Below are 26337 nucleotides of genomic sequence, written 5' to 3' on the forward strand. Positions count from 1 at the left end.
GTGGGGCCAGGCGGGGGCAGCACGAGGGAGCGTTTGGGTGATGCACTGCTCTGCGCCCCGATTGTGGTTGTGGTTACATGTGTTAAACAGAACGATACACCCACATTTAAAAGGTCAGTTTTACATAGGTTTGTTTAAAAACACAGGCAGACCTGGAGAAATGGGATTTCTGGTTGTGTAAGAGTCTTCCCTGCTAATGTGGTCTTCTGGGATGTTAATGCCACGGCTGACTGTTTCTGCTCAAGAAGTGACTTGATTATAATCTAAACACACGAGGCTTCAGCCGTCCCTGGGTTGACGTCGACTTTGGGCCGGGGGACCCATTTCTGGCTGTAACACAGGGGCACTGGTGAAGGGAGGCGGCTGCCATTGTTCTCACTGTGTCAACCGTAGGTGAAGCAGGTGGAGTCGGGGACCATCCAGTTCCAGTACTCGCTGAGCCCCGAGGGACACCTGGACACAGCCACAGGGCTCGTCCACAGCCCTGAGGCAGAGCGGCAGCCTTCCAGGAGGCCACCCACATCCCCTGCAAGTAAGTGTTTGCAGAGAACTGACTTTTCGAGCGCATGGCATGACTTTATCTGTTCCCGAGGAAAAATACTTAGTCCAGTACGATAACATTTATTCGGTAATTGCCACAGATGGCTTTAATTTGGGTCCGTTGGCTGAGCTTTTGCTTAATATGGAGGTAGAGAGTTGGACGGTGCCAGAGCGTGGCCCGGCACCCTGTCACCTGTTTCTCACAGCCCTCTGACCTAAGGCCTGTGGAAGGCTCTGCCGGTGACACTCAATGGGGCAGGTAGCATGGGGCCCTGCAGACGCGGGCTCGAGAGTTAGAGCGTGGCCAAGAGCCACGGGCTGCCGTCTCTGGGGCTGTTAATGTGCCGGCCATTTGTTGTTCTGGAAAGTTGCTTTCTACTGCCTGGAAGCGCTGTCTGGGAGTGGGGTGTCTGATCTCAGCTTGTGGCTTTGAGAAAGGGAGCGAGGGATACCAGCAGAGCGACGTCCTTCCCGGGGGCAGTGACGTGTCCGCGTGGGTGCGGGTAGCGAAGGAGCGATGGCTGCTGGGCTTGTGTCTGGCTGGCTCAGCGCCGCTTGGCTTCTGCCCAAGGACCCCTGAGCCAGCGTCTGACTGAGAAGCCCACCTGTCAGGCCCCCGCAGGGCTTTCGTCAGAGGGGTGTTGAAGAAGTTCACTCTGAAGGGCACTGAGCCCTGGCCCGAGGCTTCTAGAGATCGCTCCAGCTGAAAGAATGTTCTAGATCATAGGGGGTTCATCTCTTAGAAAGTTAGGAAGGTAGGGAATGAACAAATGTGTAAGCCTGCAGAGGGGAGCTTAGTGCTGCTCCATCTTCCCGATGGACGCTGCTCGTCTCCAGGGAGGACCTGCCGGTGTCTTGGCTGCAGGTGCGGGGCAGAGGCACTGGTGGGTCTGGGACTCGTTTGGGACTGATTTTTTATGAGTTGAGATTCTAGTTTATGGAAACTGGTCTTGTTGAATTTAATTTGACAATTGGTGGAAGCAGTCCACTTATTTCTTTGGCCTAGACCTTGACCCAGTGGCCACTGTCTTCATGGTCTTCCAGGGTTTTCTGAGATACCTGAATGTATTCAGATACCAGACAAATAGTCCGTTGCTTTGGGCCAAACCACATCATTAAGCATTTTCCTACTTCTCAAAAAGGCAGTGCATTTGATGGTTTTAGTTGTTCTTTCAATTTTTGAATATCATGCTCACCAGCTTGTTCCCAGGATTTCTGTTTACCACCAGAGTGTCTATTGATAACCAGTCTTTAACGTCCGCGGCCCCACTGGCCGTGGGGCTGTTGCCAGGATATCTGCTGGAGTCCCTGCAGTGGTGGGTGGAAGGCATGTATTTTCTGTCAGGGTCCGTGTAGAGCGTTTCCAGTTTTTCTTGATAAAGTTGAACGCCTTGAAGGCATGGAATATATCGTTTAAAAATACTAAACAAAGGGTGCAATTTATTTCCCACCCATTCTGTAAATCTAGCATCTTTCCTTCCTTGACGTATATTCGTAGTTACATTTTATTTTTTAATTTTTTTAAAAGATTTTATTTATTTATTTGACAGAGAGGGAGAGACAGAGAGAGAGGGAACACAAGCAGGGGGAGTGGGAGAGGGAGAAGCAGGCTCCCCGCGGAGCAGGGAGCCCGATGCGGGGCTCGATCCCAGGACCCTGGGATCATGACCTGAGCCGAAGGCAGATGCTTAACGACTGAGCCACCCAGGCGCCCATAGTTACATTTTAAAAATAAAACGAATACCGACCTCTGAGAAAGGTAAATATGAAAGAGAGTGTCTTAGATTATAAAAACAGGTAAACATTGTGATTAAATATTTTTGATGAAGTTACTCAAAAAAGGACAGTAGTGAAAGGCAGTAGGCGTAGTTCCTCTCCGTCTGCGGAGAGGCCTGGATAGATGGAGTCCCTGGAGGACGCGCTTGCACAGCTGGCTTTGCGGGGAAGATGGAGTGACTTTTCCCGGAAAGGAGTTTTCAGGGGTTTAGTTTACGGTGCCGTCATGGTGCTGGAAACAAGCAGCTGGTTTCTTTGAAGACTTTCTGATCAAATTAATTCTAAGCAATGATGGGATTGCCTGGTCACTTGGCTGCCTCGGGCGCGCGCCAGGGGTATGGGCCGTGGGCTTGGGCTCACCTTCTCAGTTGCCTTGACTGTTGTCGTGTGCGGATCTGGGATTTAAACCTGGTCTGCCACTCCCTCTGCTTCCTAGAATTATCTATTAATTGATTTTTTTATTTTTAAAAAAGATTGTATTTATTTATTTGAGAGAGAAAGCGCGCATGCACGCATGAAAGGGGGGGGCGGGGGCAGAGGGAGAAGCAGGCTTCCCGCAGAGCAGGGAGCCCGACATGGGCTCGATCCCAGGACCCGGAGATCATGACCTGAGCTGAAGTCAGACGCTTAACGACTGAGCCACCCAGGCGCCCCCATTAATTGATTTTTTGCTTGGGATTTACGGAGATTCTTGGATCTCTGGGTTTATAGTTTTCATCACATTTGGAAAAATTTTTTATCCCATCCTTCAGTTTCCGCGTTCTCCCTCCTCTGCAGCCCCCGTCACACAAACGTCAGGCCTCTGGAAGTCCTGCTGCACGCAGCTCGCAGCGCTCTGTTCCTCGCACTGCTCTTGCTTTCTGCACTGGAGACGGTTTCTGTTGCCGTGTCTTCAGGGCTGCTCTCCTCTCTTCTGCGGCGTCTGGTCTCCCGTGCACGCCAGCCAGGCTGCTTCTCGTCACAGATGCCGTTGTTTCATCCCAGGAAGTTCTGTCTGGGTCCGTTTTTTTTTTTTTTTTAATTTTTTTATTGTTATGTTAATCCCCATACATTACATCATTAGTTTTAGATATAGTGTTCCATGATTCATTGTTTGTGCACAACACCCAGTGCTCCATGCAGAACGTGCCCTCCTCAATACCCATCACCAGGCTAACCCATCCCACCATCCCCCTCCCCTCTAGAACCCTCAGTTTGTTTTTCAGAGTCCATCGTCTCTCATGGTTCGTCTCCCCCTCCGATTCCCCCCCTTCATTCTTCCCCTCCTGCTACATTCTTCTTCTTCTTTTTTTCTTTCTTAACATATATTGCATTATTTGTTTCAGAGGTACAGATCTGAGATTCAACAGTCTTGCACAATTCACAGCGCTTACCAGAACACATACCCTCCCCAGTGTCCATCACCCAGTCACCCCATCCCTCCCACCCCACCCCCCACTCCAGCAACCCTCAGTTTGTTTCCTGAGATTAAGAATTCCTCATATCAGTGAGGTCATATGATACATGTCTTTCTCTGATTGACTTATTTCGCTCAGCATAATACCCTCCAGTTCCATCCACGTCGTTGCAAATGGCAAGAGCTCATTCCTTTTGATGGCTGCATAATATTCCATTGTGTATATATACCACATCTTCTTTATCCATTCATCTGTCGATGGACATCTTGGCTCTTTCCACAGTTTGGCTATTGTGGACATTGCTGCTATAAACATCGGGGTGCACGTACCCTTTCGGGTCCCTACTTTTGTATCTTTGGGGTAAATATGTCTGGGTCCGTTTTACATCTTCCCTGTCTTCACAGGGCATGTTCAGTGTGTCCTTTAGCTTTCTGAACACATGAAATGTAGGTTGTAACTCCTTTAATATCATTGTTTGTGAATTCTGATAATCTTTGTTAGTTCTAGCTCAGTTTTTACTTACTTTTATTTATTTTTTTTGAGAGAAGGAGAGCGAGTGAGTGGTGAGGGCAGAGGGAGAGAGAATCTCAAGCAGACTCTGCACTGAGCATGGAGCCTGATGCGGGGCTTGATCTCAGGACCCTGAGCTCATGATCTGAGCCAAAACCAAGAGTCAGACACTTAACTGACTGAGCCACCAGGTGCCCCAATTCTCGCTCAGTTTTGATTGGGTAATTTTTATCCTAATTTGGGTTGTATTCTTCTGCTTCTCTGCTCTCAGTATTTTTTATTAGATTACAGATATTGTGAATTTTCTTTTATCGAGTGCTAAATACTTTTGTATTTGATAAATACTCTTGAGCTTTGGGAACAGTTTGATCCTTTTGGATCTTGCCCTTAAGATTTGTTGGATGGGGGGCGCCTGGGTGGCTCAGTTGGTTAAGCGTCTGCCTTTGGCTCAGGTCATGATCCTGGGGTCCTGGGATCGAGCCCTGTGTCCGGCTCCCTGCTCAGCGGAGAGCCTGCTTCTCCCTCTCCGTCTGTCTGCCACTCTGCGTACTTGTGCTCTCTCTCTTATCTCTCTGTCAAATAAATGAATAAAATCTTAAAAAAAAAAAAGATTTGTTAGATGGGACCAGATCAGCTTTTAGTCCCCACTGACAAGACCCCTTTGTGTCCTCTACCTGACATCTCCCGAATTACGAGGTTTTCCAGTCTGGCCTGCGCAGTGGGCCTGTTTCTGGCCTCCTATAAGCACTAGGGACTGTTTCAGTGGCTCTTGCCCCAGCATTGGGTACTTTCCTGTTCAGTCATCTGCTGGATCCTAGAGGGGACCCTCTGTAAATGAACAGAGCTCCCTTTCTGTTCACCTTGTCCTGTCTGGTGCTTGGCCCTGCACACTGGAGCTTCCTCAGTCTTGGACCCCCAGCTCTGTCTTCTCCATCAGGGGTCCCCTGTGCCCCATCTCCCTGCACCGTGACCGGAGACGCACTAACTGCGGTAAGCTGGGGCAGTTGCAGGGCTCCCTTCTTTTGTTTCCTGCCCCTCGGGATCACTGTCCTTTGTTGCCGGACTTCTGTTGTCTTGAAACCTGTTGTTTCATATATTTTGTCAGCTTAAAAAATTTTGTTTCAGATGCCTTTGTTTCTGGTCACTGTTTCTTGACTCCATGTTGGCTAGAAGTAGACGTCTTTGCCTGCTGTTCATGGTTTCTGGGCTGCTGAAGTCCTCCACCCCGGGGCTGATAGTCCCGTGGTTCTGAAAGTTTTCCCGGCTGCTTTGTGCTACCGTGATTCACTAGACATGCTCTGTGTTTTCGTGACTTTGAGTCGGGCTCATGCTCTCTGCTGGAGCGTATCTCCCCTGTGCACTGCATTTATTTTACTTTGAGATAGATTCTTTTTTTTTTAATTAAAAAATTGCATGGTTAAGAACAGCCAAGGCAGTTTTGAAGATGGAAAGCGGCTTCACCTTTCCTGATTTGCAGATGGTATAGAGTTACAGTAATTAGAACAGTGTGGCATCGGGACAGATAGACAGATAAGAAGATGCAGTAAAGAGTGTGATGGATGGACAAGTTATAGATGAGTGTGTGCTTTACTATTATTGTCGTAACAAATTACCATAAATGTAAAGTGGCTTAAAATAGTACGAACTTACTGTCATACAGTTCTGGAGGTGAGAAGTCCAAAATGGGTCTCACAGGCTGACGAAGAGGTCTTGGTGGGGCTGGTTCCTTCTGGAGGCTCCGGGGCAGACTCTGTCTTCTTTCCAGCCTCTAGCGGCTGCTGGATCCTTTGGCCCCTTCCTCCCTCTTCAGAGGCACCGGGCAGTTTCCAGATCTCTCTCTGACTCTGATCTCCTGCCTCCCTGTCACGTATAAGGACTGTTGTGATTGCGTTGGGGAGACCCGATCATCCAGGAGTCTCCCCGATGAGCAGCCGTTGTTACAGGCTGGGCAACATCATTACATTGACGGGTTCTGGGGATTTCTGGGGTGGGAGCATTGTTCTGCTTACCAGCAGGAGTAGGGAGGGACCAGTCACTTAACCGTGCGGGAATGACTGTCCATAAGGGACACATAAAATTAGATCCTAATTTCATATCATGTGCAAAAATAAATTTTAGGTGGATTATGAAACAAAACTCTAGAAGTGGTAGAAAACTCTAGAATTAGAAGATCAGAAAGAAGAAAGATTGTAGAAATAGCTGCTCCAAATCAATAAGAAATAACAAAAATGGGAAAGAAAAATGGGCAAAGCACATGAACAGGGGATTTCCATGGAAGAAGCCAGGGTGGTCAGTGAGCATGAGACAGGGCTCAGTGTCACTAGTGATTGGAGAAATGCACAATACAATGAGGAATCATTTCATTCCTCGCCCCCTCCCCACCGCTGGGGAGATGTACCTGTCTTATAGCACGAGGTTCACGAGGATGCTCGTGGGGAAAGAGGGTCTTACCACGCCGGCAGGAATGCCATGCAGACAGATGCTTTGAGGAGCAGTTTCATAATATTTAGTTCATACCCTGTGACTCAGAGGTGCTGTTTCTAGATGCCCGCAGAGACCAGCTGGTTCCTCAGTGCATGGTGGCCTGCCCACTCTCCCTGGGGGATGGAAAAACAAGCTGGTGTATTTGGACGACCAGATGCCATACAGCAGTCAGAATGAACCAAGTAGATCTTCGCATGTCCTCAGGGATGAATCCTCAAGACCGTGTGTGGAGTGAAGATGGCAAGTTCTGGAAGGAAGTGTATGACGTGGCAGCCTTCAGTAACTTTGAGAACAGTCACGTGTATCATTGACGGGTGTGTGTGTGCTGATGGGATGACCCTGGACCACTTGCTGGCTGTCTCTGTTCCTCAGTTTTCTCAGCTGTGAAATGGGATGCAGCAAAGGCCTGAGTAGGAAAAAACAAAACTTGAGAAACCTTAGAAAAAAAATTGGAGGATATTTTCATGACTTTGGGGTTAGGAAAGCTTTCTTTCTTTCTTTTTTTTAAAATTATTTTTTTATTTTTTATTTTTAGAGATTATTTATTTGAGAGAGAGTGAGTAAGCACGAGCAAGCATGAGCAGGGGGAGGGGCAGAGGGAGAGGGAGAAGCAGACTCCTCAATGAGCAGGGAGCCTGATGCAGGGCTTGATCCCAGGATCCTGGGATCATGACCTGAGCCAAAGGCAGACGCTTAACTGACTGAGCCACCCAGGCACCTAAAAGGAGATCCATTTTAAAAAGAGACAATAAGGGTGCCTGGGTGGCTCATTGGGCTCCTGGTTCAGTGGGGATTCTGCTTGTCCCTCTGCCTCTGGCCCTCCCCCTCCCTCTGCTTGTGCTCACACACACACACACACACACACACACACACACTGTCTCTCTCTCAAATAAAGAAAATCTTTTTTTTTTTTTTTAAAGACAGTAAACAAACTACCAAATATTTTAGGTAGCAAAAAGAAGAATGTACCACGCTGGTGCGAGATGTGGATACTGGGGAAGCTGCATATCTGGGGCAGGGAGTATATGGGAATTCTCTGTCCTTTCTGCTCAGTATTGCTATGAATATAAAACTGCCCTAAAAATAAATCCTATTTAAGAAAAGAAAGAGATAGAGGGAATGACTTGTGGGAAACTTTGTAGTTATGCCCATCTTGATTTGATTCACTTGTGTTCAGGATTTCTGTCTGTCTCCATAATTGAGCTTCCTCTGTGGCAGAGGTCAGCAGACTTCAAGGCCAGATAGTAAATATTTCAGCCTTTGTGGGCCGGATGCCCTACCGCAGCTCCTCTCTGGTGCTGTCTGGTGAAAGCCATACAAACGAGCTTGGCTGTGTTACAGTAAGAGTTCATTCACAAACACAGGTTGTGGGCTGAATCTGACGAGTGGGCTGTAACGGGCGGATCCCTGATCTATAGCTTTCTTTTTTGTCATGTCTTTATCAGGTTTTGGTATTTGGAGTGTGCTAGTTTTGCAAAATGAGTGTTTAGTTAGGGCTCTCTAGAGAAACAGAACCAGTGGGCTATCCATGTAGGAAGAGATTTATTATAAGAAGTTGGCTCACACCATCCGTGGAGGCTGAGAAGAGGCTCAGGAAAGCTGCTGGTGTAATTAGTCCGAGTCCAGAGGCCTGAGAGCCAGGGAAACCCACTGTGCAGATTTCGGTCTGGGTCTGAAGGCCTGAGAAGCAGGAGCACAGAGGGCAGGAGAAGATGGGCGTCCCAGCTCCATGGTCAGGCAGGAGGGGCCCAGTTTCTCCTTCTTCCACTCCTTGGTTTTATTCAAGCCCTCATCATCCCACAGATGGGATGATGCCCACCCACACTGGGGAGGGCACACCGCTTCCCTCAGTCAGTCTATTCAAATAGTAATTTCATCCGGAATCACCTTCACAGAGACACTCAGAATGATGGTCGGCCACATATCTGGGCCCCTGTGATCCATCTTGTCTACTCGACACAAAAAATTCATCATCACAATGAGTTACGATGCTTTCTGTCTTTTTCTGGGCTTTAAAATAGTTTCAACAGAAGGCAGGACCTGTTTCTTGAAGGTTTGCTAAAACTTACCTATAAAGCCATCAGGAACTTAGTGCCTTTGGAAACGATTTTCGGACAATGTTAATATTTTTTTTAAATTTTTATTGTTATGTTAATGACCATACATTACATCATTAGTTTTTGATGTAGTGTTCCATGATTCATTGTTTGTGCATAATACCCAGTGCTCCATGCAGAACATGCCCTCTTTAATACCATCACCAGTCTAACCCATCCTTCCACCCCCCTCCCCTCTAGAACCCTCAGTTTGTTTTTCAGAGTCCATCGTCTCTCATGGTTCGTCTCCCCCTCCGATTCCCCCCCTTCATTCTTCCCTTCCTGCTATCTTCTTTTTTTTTTATTCTTAACATATATTGCATTATTTGTTTCAGAGGTACAGATCTGTGATTCAACAGTTTTGCACAATTCACAGCGCTCACCATAGCACATACCCTCCCCAGTGTCTATCACCCAGCCACCCCATCCCTCCCACCCCCAACCACTCCAGCAACCCTCAGTTTGTTTCCTGAGATTAAGAATTTCTCATATCAGTGAGGTCATATGATACACGTCTTTCTCTGATTGACTTACTTCGCTCAGCATAACACCCTCCAGTTCCATCCACGTCGTTGCAAATGGCAAGATCTCATTCCTTTTGATGGCTGCATAATATTCCACAGACAATGTTAATCTTGAAAACAACCAAGGTTATTGAGCAGCAATTGGATTTATTCCAGAATAGCAGAGGAATTGCAAATGGGGATGTGCAGACCATGGTGAAAGCTAGGCCAGTCCCGAGAGCAGAGGAGAGCGATGGCCTGCTCATAGGGGGAAGGAGGAGGCTGGGAGGGGTGGTTTTGAGCAGAAGTTCACTGGAGTAAAAGAGAGCTCTGAGTGGCGGCTTCTCATGGGCTGCAGGTCCCTGCTGGTCCCCAGGCATGGCCAGGTGGGGGTGGGGGCACCCTGCCGACCCGCGCTCCATCCCCCATCTCGTTGGGGTTTCCTTGGCTCGTTTCTACAACCTTTAAGTTTCTGTTATGGTTTATGGCTCTATTTAGGTTTTCCATCTCAGCTCATGTTAACTTTGGGGATACATAGTCTTGTAGACGAATGGTTAATTTCATTTAGTTTACTAAGATCCTGAGATAAACTTGTATCTAACATAAAAATCCTAATTTCTATCTCTGTGTAGGTTCCCTTTGTCATCCCTGATCTTTTGGCGAGTCTCTCCTTCTCTCGGTCAGACTTATCAGAGGTGTTTCCCTTTCATCCTCTGTAAGGAATCAGCTTTTGGTTTCCTTTATTGATTCTCATGCTGTTTTGAAGTTTCTGATTGTATCTTTAATTTTAATCTAATTATAATTTAATTTTATATGAGTTTGCCTTTATTAATCCCCTCCTCTTTTTTTTTTTTAAAGTTTTAAAGAAGTTGAATGTTTAGCATATTTCCATTTGTCTGTTTAATGAAAACATCTAAGGTCCTGTGGTTTCCTTCCAAGTACCTCTTTGACTCTATTTCAGATTTTTTGAGCTGTGGTGTTATTTCCTAAATTATTGGTTTCAATTTCTATTTCCCTTTGACCTCGAATTTAGAAATGAAAAAAAAATAGTCTCGCGTTAAAGTATCCACACTGAACTTGTCTTGCTTGTCTTCAGAGCCTGGAGCAGGCGTCTCCCTGGTGAGCGCGCACTTTCACCGCCCACAGCTCTTTGGAGATCCGTTGTTTATTTCATCCTGTTGTTGGTTCCGGGGTCTCCTCCTCCCCCCGCTGCCCTTGGACTGAATCAGTCCGGTTTGCCATGGTGACAGATAATCCCCAGATCTCACCGGTTTAAAACACAAAGGTTTGTCTCCTGCTGTCCCTCCCCATCCGTCAAGGGTTGGTAGCAGCTCCGCCTGTTGTGGTCACAGATGGCAGGTGTCATCTGAGTTCCACTGGCCACAGCACCACAAAGAAAGGGACATGTCGGGGGAGGCTGCCCCACGGTCAGAAGCTCTGGCCTGGAAGTGACACACAGGACTCCTCCCGGCTCAGGGGTGGGAGCCAGCCAAGTGCCCACACCCAGTGGCAGGGGCTGGCAAGTGCGCTGGACGGTGAAGAGGTGCAGATCTCTGCTCAACACTGAGCACTGTCCTAGGAGCATCTCACGAGTGGGGGCTGTGTGTCCTCCTCTTTTTGCCCCCCAGGGTCCTGGCCCAGGAAAGCACTCGGCACATGTTTGCAGAGCTGATGTAAGGCTTGGCTGCATCCTGGCACTCGAGTTCTGTCTGTCTCTCTGCCTCCCATACCCGGTCCCCTCACCATTGAGCTCTCTCATTGTTGGCTTCCTTCCAGGAAGAGTTTCTCCCTATAGCGACCCTAGGAGCTCTGAGGTTACGTAACCTTGGGTAGTTTGTGTTCAGGGGTCCCATACAAGTCCTGAGATGGAGCCCCTTCCCTCTGCTGTGTCCCCGGCCTTTACCCGAGTGGTTAAGAGCTGGGACGGTGCTGCTCTCGGAAGAGAGTGTGGAGTCAGGGTGGGGAAGGCAGTTGTATCACCCATGGATCGAGGGCCTGACCTCGGGATTCCAAGTCCCAGGCCGTTCCCCGGCACGCTGCTGCATCTGCGTGTGGTGGTATCCGGCTTTGGCCAGCTTTTCCTGCATTTTGAGATGTTCGAACCAGCGGATGTTAGCAGTCCCTGCCCCTCTGTGCTGTGTGAGCAGGACAAGCACCGGAGAGTCCGTCCTGTCCCCCGGAAGCCCGCCCCCTCCAGCTCCACACGGGCAGCTGGGCAGAGCGGCGCCAGCGGGAGGCTGGACGTTCTTGGGCTCCGAGGCATGTTGTGGAGGTTCGGGGGGAAGGGGTCCCTCCTCACAGAGACAGCTCGCTCTGGGCTCCAGCTCGGTCTCTCTGATGACCGGGTAAGGGTGTGTCTTCCCCTGCAGAGCTTGGCAGACAGGTCGCTGGAGGGTTCAGGATATAGTACACACGTCCTCCATTCCCCACCGCCTTTCGGGGGCCAGCAGGTCTGCACGGATGGAACCTGATTGCATTTGCTTTACTTAATCTGGCTTTATCGCTGCGTTCATGTCACACCCATGTGATTGCTTTCATCCCAGGTTCACTCGTGTTTAACTGGTGATGGAAACTTTCCCTCCTTCAATATTTTACCAACTTACATGGTTCTGTTAGAAATCTTGATGACATGCGGCTGTCACGTTAAGTGAGGGACTTTGGCTCTCTGTCATGAATTATCTTTTTTATGTCCTCTGTAGAATTAACGAGGGAGCTGAGGCCCACTCCTCACCCTCCGGGAGGGAGTGCACGGAGCCACTAGAGGGCACTCGGTCTTGGTTTTTTGAAACTTGGAATTTCCGCGATTTGAAAATCAGCTGTGGAAGGGGTCTCGGGAAATATGTCATCACGGTGTTTCTGGAATGCCCTGACTTAGGTTCTTGGCATGGTTGTGACCTTTCTTGTGTCAATGCTGTAGGGATGTCCAGCAGGAGGCTGCCTGCCCCCAGGGGTCGTGTCACCCAGGCAGTCATGCAGGAGGGGGTTTGAGCCGCCCGGCAGGAGCCACGTGAATGGGCAGATGTAAAGGGATGTGTGCGCTCTCTTGGAGGCCGTTAGTGGTGGCTCAGAGCAGAGGTCTTGATGGGGGACAGGCCACTGCCGTGGCCAGCCCTGAAGGTGACCCCCGCATCGGGCTTTGGTCACAGCGTTCCCCAGTCCTCTGGGGCCTGGTTAGCTGAGATAGGGCACCTTGCGCATCTTGGTTTTAGAGTACCGCCAGTGACAGGATGGACAGAACCATGGCACCTTTGTAGTGACACTCCCTTGTCAGCAGCTGGAACATGCATTTCTCCCATGTCCTCTCTGCTTAGGGAACATCTGGGTATGGTGCCAACTTGCACCCCTTGCACCAAAGAGCCCAGTCACTCGCATGGGTCCAGAGCGTAACTTCCCGGGTGCTGAAGTGCACGTTGGATCCTGGGTGCTAACTTAGCAACACTCTGGCGACTGCTGGCACAGGTGGTGGTGGGACCTCGGGACCCCTGGGTGTGCTCGGGACGCATGTCCCTCGCTGGCCCTGACTGCCCAGCCTGCTCAAGCAGCAGGTGGCCGCTGTGGTGGGGCTTGTGCAGCTGCAGGTGTGGACCCTGTGGGCGGGCCTGGGCTCGCTCTTGTGCAAGTCCAGCCCCCCCAGCGGCAGCCCCCATGTGTGCTGGGCCCCCCAGGTGTCCCGTGCGCAGGAGCCCCTCGGCCACCTGTGCTCTGCGCTCCCTCAGCACTGAGACCACAGCCACCCGTCACTGAGCTGCCTGCCCCTTTAGCTCTGCACAGACCGTGCTCATTTCCCCCTTTTCCTGGGGTCTGAATCTTAGGGAGAGTAACTTTTTACCCCCAAGTAATTAGAAATGAGGGCCTTGCAAATGCATTTGCCATATGAATTCTTAGTGTCTGAAGAACCATTAAATATTGATTAATGCTTTATTTTCAAGGCCCAGTGGGACATTTATTTTCCCAGTTTTTCTTTAAATCATGGCGACTCCGTCTTTAGTGGTGATGACCCCTTCCTCTTCCCTGCCTTTTGGTGCCAGCTGTTCGCCCCATCCTGTAACATCGCCGACCCCTCCCTTCCAGTCCGAGGCCTGAGCCAAGCGGCCGCCGCCTCTGCCGGTGCAGGTCTGACCCCACAGCTGGACACAGGCGGCTTTGTGCTGCCGGACAGCGTTTTCCTCTGTGAGCACCCCTCAGGCCTGTCTGCTGACTCCTTTCCTCAGTTTCCCCCCAGAACGCACAGCTGTGTTTGAGAAAAGCACTCCCAGGAAGACAGCTAGCATTTTGGGATAAAGGGCTTCGGCACTACCTGCTACCCAGGTCTGGCCCGTGGCTGGTGACGGACAGGAAGGTGGTCGCGCTGTGGGCCCCCCAGCGTTTCTAGGGGGCTTCTGTTCCCTCCAGCCTGGCCTTCTGTTGACCTGTGTACTTGTTTCTGTATCTTTCTATGGCCCCTGTCCAGTCCCCTCACCAGAGCCGCTGTCTGGGCAGTGTAGACGGCTCAGATTTGCGGGATCCTGCGTGGTGCGCCCTCCCGGCAGAGAAAGCGCCCGGACACAGGTCTTTGTGTGACCCAGCGGGACGTGGACAGCCCAGATGTCGGTGACGGCAGTTTGGGCTTCTAGAAGCTGAATCGACAGAAGGGAGGCTTAGACCATTGAGCTTCTGTTGACCGCGATTTTCAGTGAGTTGAGGCTGACTGGGGAGTAACAGAGTGTCAGGGAAAACTAATCTTCAGACAGGTCGCAGACCTGCTGCAGGGGCTGTGAGCTTCTCCTCGGTCTCAAGCCATCGGTGGGGACCCTGTCTGCACGGCACTTAGCCCTGGTGGCGGGGGATCCACGCATGTAGTCCCTTCCTGCTGTTCTCGGCACTGTCTCCGAGGTCAAGGCGGGACATGCTTCCTGGGCTCTGTGGCCCGTGGGTTGCCCAGAGCGTGTGCCAAAGCCGTCGGTCCTCTCTGCGTTTCCGTGTCCTTCTGGAAACCAGAGCCCTGTGGCTCCCCAGCAAGGGGCACGTGTGGGGAGAGACTCCAGGGCCAGCAGCTGCGTATGGTGTCTCCGTTGGCGCGGCCGAGCTGACCACTGTCACTGGTTCACCTTGTAATGATCATTAAATTAAAATTTAAGTTCTTTTTAATTCCACAAGCGATACACGGATATCCATGCTCACTCATGCGCATAAAGGGTAAAGTGACAGCCCCTTACCCTTGCCCCCGCTCTGTGAACTTCGGTGGATTTACCTATACTCTTGCCTCCACTACGCTTTTTCTTTAAACTCTCTTCCCCTTGAACATGGATGAGCGGACACAGGCAGGTTGTCCGGTAACTTGCCTTTCCCGCTCTCTAACTTCTCTTGGCAGCTTTTCCATGTCAGGACGCCCCGACGGCCTGGGGTGAGCACACACGATCAGAAAGCGTGAGGCCAGGCAGGTTGGGGGGGGAGCTGGAGTGACAGCAGACGACCTCAGGTTCCATTCTCCCAGGCTGTGACCTGGGGGAGCGGCCCTTGCTCTTGTGCGTGCCCCAGGTCTTCTACACGCTGCTGAGTGATCGGACTGCCCAGCACCCGTGCAGCACCAGTCCCAGCCAGGGGGCAGACGGGCCAGGCCCTGACTGAGTTGGGCACCCCCGTGGCTCATGGGCACCCCTCCCCCCTCCCTCTGCTTCCCCCCAGGCCCGCCAGCACCGCAGCAGGGGCTCGCTGCCCTCCAGGACTCGCCTGTGGGACCAGGGGTAAGTCCAGCCCGAGAGGCCTGTTTCAGAATTCCAAAATCAATTATTTAAAGGCCCCAGGGGCAGGACACTTCTCTGCATCTTAAAAACAGTGGTATCCTGTTTGCTTTGCTGAGGCTGGGGACCGGGGGGTGTGCTGGCTGTGTCGTCCCCGTCCCGTCCCCGTCCTGTCCCCGTCCCGTCCCGGTCCCGTCCCTGTCCTGTCCCCGTCCCGTCCCGTCCCCGTCCCCTCCCCGTCCCGTCCCCTCCCCGTCCCCTCCCCGTCCCCATCCTGTCCCCTCCCCGTCCCGTCTCCGTCCCGTCCCCGTCCCCGTCCCGTCCCCGTCCTGTCCCCGTCCTGCCTGGCTGTGCGGCCGGCGGCTGCCAGCCGTGATTAGTGACCTTCCAGGCTGCCGTCAAAAGGCACGTTCAGTACTTCTTCCCTGGCAGTATGGCTAATAGCTGAGAACCTTTCAGGGCCGAACAGCCTTTGTTTGTTCCCGAGGCACCACGGTGTGGTCTTCATCTGCTCCTTTCCTAACTGGCAGCCACTGGTGCCCCGGGCCGCGAGGCCACAGCCAGGCCTGTAGGCTGAGCATCTGGCTGGCGGAGCCGGCCCACGGCCAACAGAGACCGGGCGTGTTGGCCGCCGCCCGCCTGTCAGACAGCAGATGGTTCCGGGTGCGAGGGTCTCCTGCGTGGGAAGAGAGGCCAGTGAGGCCACTGGCCCCTGGAAACCTGAGCTGGTCGTGGTGCTTGCCCGCGGTTCCGGCAGCGTCATTTTGTGCAGGGTCAGAGTTGGCGTGTCTTCCTGATGACTTTGTCTGCCAGGATCACCCTGGAAAATGACTTTCTAGGAAAGTCGGGTAAATTCAGTGTCAAAGGCTGTCCCAAGGGAGCGGCTTTCCTGTGCACCGTGCAGCTTGGGAACCGGCTCAGGAGCGAATGTTGTGTTTGCCTGAAGACACGTGTGTGGATACAGCCCCAGGCTTCCCTGCTGGCCTGTTCCAGGGTTTTCCATCCAGTAGTGTGCACGTCACCCTCAGTGTTCAGGGACCACACAACAGCGCTGCCTGCTCCCAGAGGCAGCGTGTGGGGTCTGAGGGGAGCCGAACAGACCCCCACAGCTCTTCTCTGCCCCCTGACGATGCTGCAGGGTCCCCCGTTGCTACACGCCCTCCTCCCGGCCACTCTTTCGACACCTCCTCATGTGCTGAGTCCCTCTATAGCAGCACCGCGTTGGGCCAGCTGTCAGTGTGTGTGAGAAACAGTCCGGGATTTGAGAGGCGGGTCTTCCGTGGAGCGTGGGCCCCTTCACAGCTGCATTCACTTTCCAGACATCTGCGGCCTTTACGGAAGGCTGGCTTACTTACTTACACATTCCAGGACTTCTCGTTTAACTCCCATGATAGTCCTGTGATTTAGGTACTGTTTTCACCCCACTTTGCAGATGAGGAGACCGAGGTAAAGAAAGGACTAGGTGACTTGCCCTCAGTCACGCGATAATGGTGATAATAGTATTAATGGTGGAGCAGGGATTCGGTCCTGGCTGCTGTCTGCAGACCTGGAAGGGGTCTTGCAGGTGTTCAGTCCCCGGCTGGAAGTGAAACCTGGGGAGGTTCGAAGACCAGCCACCCCGCCGCCCACGGGTGGCGGAGAACGTGGCTTCCCTGGCCCTTCCTCTCCTCCACCTGCTGTTCCTTGTTAATACCATTTTCATGCCGATGTTACCCGTGGGAGGGGTCACAGTCTTGCCTCTCAGGACTCCAGTAACGGAGCTTAGGAGCGGCTCCGGGTTCTGGAGTGGCCGCCGGGCAGGTGGTCGCAGACCCCACTGCCTTCTGGACCGTGCCGCATCTCCTGGCTTTGTGCCAGCGTGCGTGGGGGGCTCCGTGACGTGCTGGGCTGCCTTTCACATTCTCATGCACGCTTCCTGCCCTCTAGCTGTCGCTCTCCCAGCTGGCGGCTCCCCCACGGTCCCCCACTCGGTGCCGCTCGGCGACACCGTCTTCCCGGCAACCCGACAGCTCTGCGCGCCCCCTGGCCCAGGAGGTAAGTAGGCCCACCCTTCCTCCTTCCAGGGAAGGGCTTCCACCGAAGTCTGACTCTGTGAGCTGTGCTGGTCCTTGGTGAGGTGGCGAGACCTTCATGGGTTCTCTGTGACATGGGCGTAGGGACGGGGTGGGGGAGCCTGGCTTTCTTCCACGCTTCAGGTACTTGCCACCACTCTGTCCTGTTGGCCAAGGAGCGTTTGGTGTGGGAGCTCTTCCTGCCGTGGGGCTTAATTAGGCTTTTGCTCCACCTGACAAGGCGAAGTTAGACTACCCTCAGATCTCTGTACATGAAAGGGGAAGGAAAGTTTTGCCAGAGATAGAAATGAGGCCGATCCGAGCCTCCGGCACTCTAGGACACTCTCCTTGCCGTCAGCTGCTGAAGGAGAAGCAGTGAAGCCCACCATCCTGGATTCTGATGCATCCAGAGGGCAAAATAGGCCTATGTTTCCACTGACCTTGGGGAATTCACATAAAGTTTGGTTTCAAAAGCTGGCTGGCTCACCTGCAAACCGTATGTATTTTTAGTCTTGTACTGGGAATCTACTGAGGAAAAATAGTGCCATTAAATTATTTATTTGGAAACAGTACCAGAATATGTCTGGGGCTCATTTATGAAGAGCCTGCATCTCTTATAATTGGCAGCTGAGACATGTTGGAGTTATCTCGGGTTCTGTGGTATTCCCTTTTGAGCTGAAACAGAAAGCTAGGGAAGTCGGCATGAGAGCATTCTGATTCCCAGACAGGCTCTTCATTTAGACACGTCTTCTGCTCTGGACAGACGAGAATATTCAGGTGACGCAGGGATCAGAGGCCAGCCAGGGGCTGGGTACCAGTCTGTCTTGCGGTGTTGAAGGAGGGTTCATTTTTCTGGTCTATCAATGCGGTTTTTATGTTAATTGACCTTCTCAGACAGCAGATCTCTCCCATGGTACCTGTTCATAAAATTGATTGAATTCTCACGCAGTTCTCATTGCTTTTTGACTCACTTAAAATATGAGATGCCCAGATAAATTCGATTTTCAGAAAAGCAGTGACTTTTTAGTGTAAGTCCCAGATATTTCGTGGGACATACTTACATTATACCCAAATTATTCACTGTTCATCTCAAGTGTAAAAGGCACCTGGGCGTCCCATATTTTCCTTTGCTGAAGCCAGCAGTCTGACAGAGGCGATTCATCCATGGACACCCCCCCATCCCAGCCTCCTTGGTGGTTACAGGCTGGGATCCTTGTTGGCCTCACCTGGGGCCGCATTTTGCTCAGCAGGGGCTCCCCTTGGAGGGCAGGATCTCTCACCTGGAGGCCCAGCTGAGCCAGGCGTCCTTGGTCCTGGGAGCCTCCGTTGCGGATCAGCTGCGGGAGCTGCCTTTCACGCCGGTGCATGCCCCGATTGTCGTGGGAGCCCAGGCCAGGAGGTGAGGGGTGGCCCTGAGGGCCCGGCACGTGCTGTGCCGTGAACACTGACGCTCAACAACAGGCTTCCCCCGGGGGGGGTGGCCCACAGGTCCTGCCTCTCTGCCAGCCCTTTCCTGGAGGCTGGCCTCCGTGGTCTTTGTGTTTCAGCTCTGGAAGTAAGCTCTCGCGAGCCTCAATGGTGCTCCTGCAGGCTTCCGGCTTTCCCGAGATTCTGGATGCCAATAAGCAACCAGCTGAGGCTGTAAATCCTACAGATCCCGTTAAATTCAACCCTCAAAAGGAAGAATCAGATTGTCTACAAAGCAACGAAATAGTGCTGCAGTTCCTCGCCTTCAGCAGGTGCGTCCCTAAATGTTCTGTCTCCGTTACTTTTTACCTGTCTTGTGCTTTCCTTGTGTTGAAGGAACTTTCACTCCTGTGTGGCTCTGAGCTGGCAGAACTCTTGCTGAGGCCTTACTGGATGAAGGAATGCTATCTGTTTTTGTTTTCAATTGGCTGGGACCCTCACACAGCCGTCTCTAAATGCAGTAAAACCGGCTTTGCCCGATCTTTTGTAACTGAATGTGGACCGTGTTATGTTGGCCGATTCTTGGTGTTCGTGCAGCTTTGAGAGCAGTGTTCTCCAGCTGGGGCTCAAGTGGGTTGCTGTCTGGCGGGCTCCCCGAGGTCCCAGTAGAGCTGCTCACGTGGGCGGACCAGGCAGCATCTGGCCTGTGGCGCCGGACTCTCGAATGCCCAGGTTCTCTGCTATGGTTACTTGATTAATTGGGGGCTCTTATTGGATTCAGAGTGTCCCAGGACTGCCAGGGAGCGCCGTGGCCAAAGACCGTGTATTTCACCTTCCAGTTCTACCGCTTCCCGCCCGTGACCACTCCACGCCTGCAGCTGGTTGGGCTGGACGAGACGGGCAGGACACGCTCTGGTTCCCTGTTGTACCTCCTCGTTCTCACTGACAAGGATGACTCCTCTGAAGCTGGTAAGTGCTCGTGCATCGGGCAGACGCGAGGAATCCAGCACTGAGCCTTGTTTGTAAGTTTTATTATTTACAGAATACTGTACGGTGAAAATGTTCAAGCACATGCAGAATTTGAAAGAACAGTATGATGAGCCAGTGCTCCTGCCAGTGAGCTCCCTCCAGCAGCTGTCAAGTGCGTCCCCACCCAGACCCCAGGTCACTTGGAAGCAAATCCCAGACATGGTATAATTTCACCTGTGAATATTTCCTTATTTAGATCTAAAGACTAAGGAGTCCTGTTTGAAAAACATAGACTCAGTATTATCCCACTTGAAATTAATAATAATCCCTTAAATGTCATTAAATATTTAGCTAATGTTAAAATTTTCCCAATAACTTCAAAAACAAAAATTTTTTTTGAGGACGGAAGAAGGGTTTGTTTGTTTTTTTGGGGGGTACAGTTTGTAATAGTTTGTTGAGCTCAAGTTCTCAGGCAGTGTGTAGCTGCGGCATGTGACTCTTGAGTGTGACTCTGCCGCCCCCAGGCTCGGTTTTCGTGTTGCTGGTTGAAGTAGCCGCACTGCTGCTGCTCATCCTGCAGAGCTCCCCAGTCTGCATTTGGGTTTTGCTTCCCAGGGTGACCTTTAAAGTGTCCCTCCCTGTCCCGTTTCTCCTGGTCATTGGGAGTGAGATCTCTCTGCATGGTCAGAGGCTTTTTTGTGTTTTGGGCAGGAACTCTGGGGCCGGGGCTGTCCTCACCACCTCCCGCAGCAGCACAGTGACCGGTCCCTCCTTTCTGTACCACCTCAGTGCCGTCAGGGCTGTTGCCCACAGGCTGATTATTTTGCTCAAGTTTGAACAGCGGTGACGTTCTCCTTCCGGATCTGGAATGCTTCCATAGAGAGAAACTGCCCCTCGCCAACTATTGGGTTACCTTGAGGTGCAGTCCATGTAGGAAAGTCAGAATAATGTTCACTTCTTCCCTTTTATTTGTGGATTTTCGAAATAACGAGCCAGTTCCTTAGCATCCTTTGAGAGTGGGGCCAACGGCTTTTGTTTCTGGCATTATTATAAACCAGTGGATTTACACCGCAGTGGATTGAAACATATCAAATATGTTGTTGTTTTTATCGATGATCAGTTACCTCTCTATGGCCATTCGTTGGGTTTGTAAGGGGCAGAGCTGTGAACCCTTGCTGCCTCTTCAGTGAAAGAACAGGTGGGAACTGCCATATCCAAATGCTAATGGAGTGAAAGTAGTTTAGCAACATTAGCATCAGACAAAAGAGACAAAAGGCAAATGCGGTCCTGGGGATAAAGAAGCCTATTAAATATAATCGAGAGAATAATCACTAGGAAAATAAATAATTCTGAACCTGTGAACTTCCAACAAACAGCCTCAAAATACAAAAGAAACATTGACAGACTTTAGGAGGGGAAATTGACAAACCTATAGTCGCGGAAGGTTTGACATCCCTCTCAGTGAATTGACACATCAGGCAGAAAATAATCAAGGTTATTATAGAATATGATTTAAAGGATGGTCTTATAAAACCTATAGAACCAATTTAGAGGATGTGCATTCTTTCCAAACATACTTGAGAGACTTAACGAGAACTGATCATTCGTGTACATGTGCGCGTGTTTTGGGCCATCGCGCAGGCATCACCGTGTTCCCAGAGACCCAGTATCCCATCTAATGGCCTGACATTCTCTGACGGCAACACCACAGATCAGAAATCGACCACTCCCTCTCCCAAAAAGGCTCTGAACTGCCGTTTTTTTTTTTTTTTTAATTTTTAAACATACTTTTAATGATTCCTTAGGTCAATGAAGAAACCAAAATAGAAATGGTTATTTAAAACTGAATCATGAAATCATATTGCAAATATTGTAAAACAAATGAGATACAGATAAAATGGTATTCATAGGGAAATTTACAGCTTTAGTGCTTGTATTGGGAAAGAAGAAAGTATTTTTTAAAATACTGATCTAATTGTTCAAGAAGTTTGGGGAAAAAACCCAGAACAAATGCAATAAAAGTAGAAGGAAAGAAATTTTATTTTTTTAAAGGTTTTTAAAGATTTTTATTTATTCATTTGAGAGAGAGAAAGAGCATAAGCGGGGAGTGGGAGGGGCAGAGGGAGAAGCTGACTCCCTGCTGAGCAGAGACACCCCCCTCCCCACCACATGCAAGGCTCCATCCCAGGATCCAGAGATCATGACCTGAGCTGAAGGCAGACTCTCAACCCCCTGAGCCACCAGGCGCCCGAAGGAAAGAAATTTTAAAATAAGCATAAATGCTTAGAAAACAAACAACAGACAGGGTTGGCCAGTTAGCCGGGCACGAGGGGTCACAGGTACATGGGGTCTCCCTTGCCCAAGGTACAGAGGGTCAGAACTATTGCAGGCACTGTCAGCCTGTGAGAGCTGGGCATGCTTGCTGGCGCTTACCCCATTGGATGGGCTTTGCTGCTGGCAGAGGTAGGACCACCTGGCCGTAGACCCTGGGGTAGAACCCTGGTCCCCTGTTGCCTGAGGACCCCGGCATCCTCGCTTCCTTCAGACAAATCTGGAAAGAAGAGAGAGGGGATGCGGGCACAGCTCAGGCCCTGTTCCATCTCCCAAACCTTCCAGCTGATGAGCTGCTCTTGGCCTGGGGAGGAGCATGCGTGGGGCAGAGGGTGAGTGCGGGAGGCCCCCGGCACGGAAGTGCATGGCCAGGCCAGGAAGCTCTCCTGTGACAGTCCTAGGTTTTGTTCTCTCCACTCCCTGGGTTTCCCAACCATCCTGGGACCACTTGTCCCAAACCAACTGCCTTCCCTTTGCCGATGCTCCTGGGACCATTGGTGGACAGTTTAGCTCATGCCCCCAGAAGGTTCTGCAATGGATCAGAATAGTGCATTGACTTCAAGACTCCCGTGCACCTGTTGCCGAGAAAGTATCTCCTCTTCCATTTCCTGTTCCTAGCCCCATCTAGCCGCTCTATCCGGGGCAGCTCACCAGAGGTTCTGCGGTGAGGTTAAATAGATAGTGTTCAGGCAATTTAATTCAAAAGGCCAGCCACAGAGAGATGCTCCTGATTTGAATATAAACCCCTTTCCATTATGAATTTCCCAGAGAGAAATTAGTCCAAAAATTAAATCTCCTTGCAAGTTGAGGTCCAAAGAAATTAAACTCCAAAATCAAATTTTGTCATTATGAATTAAAATTCAAAGTCCTAAATTCCTAAGTTAAAGTCCAAAACAAGTTCTTTTCAGTGTCTTACCCCCCTGAGATTCAGCCAAAGGTGCCCCCTGCCTGGGCAGGGCTGGGCTTCCTCCAGCAGCTCCTGCTCGGGAGTCCCCATGGCTCAGCACCTAGCCTCACTAGAGCCTCACTTAAGATGTATTTTCTTTTGTTGTTGAAATATAACATGCATGCCACACAGTGTTCAGTTCCGCAAGTTTTTAAAAATTAATAGATTTTGCTCTTTAGAGTAGTATTAGGTTTATGGAGAAATTGAGCTGGTAGTACAGAGTTCCCATACACCCCTTGCCCCCAGAAGCTCCCCTGTTAGCTCTATCTAGCTTCACGTGGACGTTTGTTACAGTTGATGGACCAGTGTTGATGCTTTGGTTTAACTAAAGGTCCGAGTTCACAACAAGGCTCGCTCTTGTTTTGTACATTCTGTGGATTTTGACAAATGCAGAGCGTCTGTATCCCCATACAGTAGCGTAGAGAATAATTTCACCACCCAGATATGCTCTGTGCTCCATCTCTTCCTCCCTCCCTCTCCCCTCCCCCTCCCCACCACTGACCTTTCTCCTGTCGCCATGGTTTTACCTTTTTCAGGGTATTCTACACTTGGAATCATACAGTGTGTAGCTTGTCCAGACTGGCTTCTTTCACTTAGTAGTATGCATTTAAGATTCCTCCGTGTCTTTGTGGCTTGGTAGCTCATTTCTCTTTAGTACTAATACTCCACTGTCTAGATGGACATCCATTCACCTCCTTACTGAAGGGCATCTCAGTTGCTTCCAGGGTTTGGCAATTACGAATAAAGCAGTTGTAGACATTTTGTTCAGGATTTTGTGTAGACCTAAATTTTCGACTCATTTGGGTAATACCTAGAAGCATGCGGTAGGAGCATGTTTGGTTTTGTAGGAAACCGCCCAGCCGTCTTCTTGAGTGGCTGCGCCACGTTGCGTCCCCACCAGCAGTCACTGAGCGTCCCTGTGGCGTCACATGCTCCCAGCGTTTGGTGTTGGCGGTGTTTGGGGTTTTGGCTGTTCTCATATGTACATAGTGGGATCTCACTGTTGTATCAGTTGCACTTCCCCGATGACGTGTGAGGGGCAGCCTCCTCTCATATGCTTACTTGCCCTGGGTGCATCTTGTTTGGGGAGGTGTCTGTTCATATCTTTTGTCTGTTTGTAGATTGGGTTTTCTTATTGTTGTGTTTTGAGAGTTCTCTCTGTTTTGCCTCCCAGACCATTATCAGATGTCTGCTTTGCGAATGTTTTCTCCCAGCCTGTAGCTCGTCTTTTTCGTGGTCTTACCAGTGTCTTTCGGAAGGCAGAGGTTTTTAATTTTAATGGAGTCCAGTTTATCAGTTATTTCTGTCATGGGTCATTCGTGTCTTTGGTGTTAGAGGAAAAAACTCATCACCACACCCGAGGTCACCTGGATTTTTGTCCTCTACTTTATCTTCCAAGAGCGTCAAAGTTTAGTGTTTCAAGTTTAGGTCTGTGATCCATTTTGAGTTAATTTTTATAAGAGCTGTAATGTTTACAAAGTGAACACATCTGCATGACTATGGGGTGCAGACCGAACCCCGGTCTCCCCTCCCCCTCACCCCCATCATCAGTGGCCTCCCCCTGGTGACCACTCTTTGGAATTCTGTCACCGTCGACCAGTGCACCCGCAGTTTTGAACCGAAACAGGATCATCTTGTGTGTGCCCTTCCGATTCTCCCTTCTGCTCGACGTCGTCTGTGGGGTCCATCCAGTTTGCTGTGTAGCCTGTCTTTTATCCTGGCTGTATAGAAATCCCTGCCTGAGTATTGCACACATTTATGCATTCGGTTGTCCGTAGACATTTGGATTGTTCCCAGCTTTTGTTGCTTTGGAGTAAAACTGTGGTGAGCGTTCCCCTGGTGCAGCTCTGCTGGTGTTGGCGTTGGGTGTGTGCCCAGGAGTGAAATTGCTCTAGGGTCGTGTATGTTCATCTTTAGTCAGTTTGCCAAGAAGTGTCGTTCCCCCCCTTCCCCCCGTGCACGTCCACTAGAGTACGTTTGGTCCAACAGGAGACATGGCAGCCTCCTGAACAGAAGCTTCTGGAACCCACGGCCCTGGGCCTGGTGGCTGCCTCTGCCCGAGGCCCCTTAGTTTCTTGGTGTTCCAGTTGTGAGTAGAATTGCTTCTTGTTCCCTCCTTTGCTCGGGATGGGGGTATAGCTCTGGAGCTTCCCCGCTGACCACTGTCCCTGCTCCTTTCAGGAGGGCTCAGCTGAGGGTGGTGGTCCCATCCTCTGCCCCACACACGGCGCCTTCCTTCCTTTCATTTCCTGTGCTTCTGGCCTGGAGTTAGGTTTTTCTAACACATTCCTCCTAATGTTTTGGCCAGTGGGACCCTCCTTAGCACGGGAGCTGGAGTCCTTGAGCTCTGGGTCAGCCGAGAGGCGCCCCCCCCCCCCCCGGTCTGGAGAACTCTTGTCCCCGGGTTCGCTGGCCCCGCTCTGGGCCCATCTGGTGCTGCTTTGCCTGCCTCTTCCGTGGTGGATCTCCTGTGTCCTGTGCATTTTTCTCCGGTCCCATGTCCCCACCCGGAGATTGTGTCTGTGCAGTTTGAAATGCTTGCGTTGACTCTTTATCCTTTTCCCTCCATCATTTGAAAGTCAGTAGCAGGCGGGGTAACACTTTCCTCTAAACACAGAACAGGCTTTGCTGAAAAGCAGCCCCCGTCATACTGAAGAGGACAGGGATCTCACAGTCCCATTCCCAGTCTTCCCGCGTGCGTTTGTTATAGCTACTTTCTCGCTCCGACATCCAGTCTGGGTCCTGGGTTGTACTGGGAGTTACCGCCCCAATGTCCTTTCATCTGGAATAGTCCCCTGCATTCTCTTTCCAGGGACAGAGGCTGTCTGAAGGTGAGCTGTCACCCAGAGTGTTGTTCTGTGTGCATCTGACCGTTGGCCGTGGCCCCTCCGGAAGGTCTCGCACACGGGCGGTTAGGGCTAACGCTCCCTCCGGGTCTGGATTTGGCGCCAACGCTTCACGGGCTTCATGGGGTGTCCATCAGCAGTGCGGAGGTCAGGTCTCTCGTCCTTACGGTGCTGGTTTGATCTGCCCCACGTTCCTCCGGAGGAAGGGAGGCGCTTCCCCGTGGCACTTGGCACAGAGTTCTCAGGCCGGTCGTTGGCTCCGTGCGAATATCCACCCCAACAGCCTTTCACCCACACTTCTAGCATCCTTGGCGGAGCTTTGCCTGGGTCGGGTCTTTAACTGGAATTTTGTAAATGGTAATTTTTCTGATTTTGTCATTTGGTTTCCCTTTATTAACAGACATTCTTCTATTAAAAAAAAGAGCTTTCCCTTATCAACCAAGACTGAACTATATTTACACCCTCCAAAACAGAGCAGATGTTCGATACCTTCCCTTTAGTTTCCAGGTTTCAGAGTAAGAAGTTGTAACGGTTACTCCAGTAGTGACAATTGAGATTTTGTCTGTCTGGTTTCTGTTTTGTCTTTTGTTCTGTCTTTTGAATATCACTCTGATATTCTTGTTCTACTTTCCCCCCCTTTGGCCAGTGGTAGCCCTTCAGGTTAACCTGGGAGCCTGGGCGTGGCCCCGCTCTCTGCACGGCCCAGTGTCCCTTCTTACCTCGGACTTTCTGTGCCTCAGACCCGGACCAGCCGCTTCCCC

At 50.9% G+C, this 26337-nt stretch overlaps 1 protein-coding gene across 7 annotated transcripts in view; it reads left to right on the forward strand.

Annotated features, from left to right (window-relative positions):
• NPHP4 (nephrocystin 4) overlaps nucleotides 1-26337 on the forward strand; it is a 113547-nt gene that overhangs the window by 56844 nt on the left and 30366 nt on the right. For 3 of the 7 annotated variants that reach the window (XM_032394940.1, XM_032394964.1, XM_032394950.1), the window contains exons 11-16: nucleotides 394-532; nucleotides 14971-15029; nucleotides 16953-17060; nucleotides 18325-18476; nucleotides 18625-18816; nucleotides 19266-19453. In XM_032394940.1, the coding sequence (XP_032250831.1) occupies nucleotides 394-532; nucleotides 14971-15029; nucleotides 16953-17060; nucleotides 18325-18476; nucleotides 18625-18816; nucleotides 19266-19453 (838 nt within the window). The remainder of the gene's footprint in view (nucleotides 1-393; nucleotides 533-14970; nucleotides 15030-16952; nucleotides 17061-18324; nucleotides 18477-18624; nucleotides 18817-19265; nucleotides 19454-26337) is intronic. The other 4 variants (XM_032394959.1, XM_032394960.1, XM_032394974.1 and 1 more) reach the window with 3 other exon arrangements.

Source organism: Phoca vitulina, unplaced genomic scaffold (genome assembly GCF_004348235.1).
Source record: "Phoca vitulina isolate PV1807 unplaced genomic scaffold, GSC_HSeal_1.0 scaffold2, whole genome shotgun sequence".
NCBI classification, from domain to species: domain Eukaryota; kingdom Metazoa; phylum Chordata; class Mammalia; order Carnivora; family Phocidae; genus Phoca; species Phoca vitulina.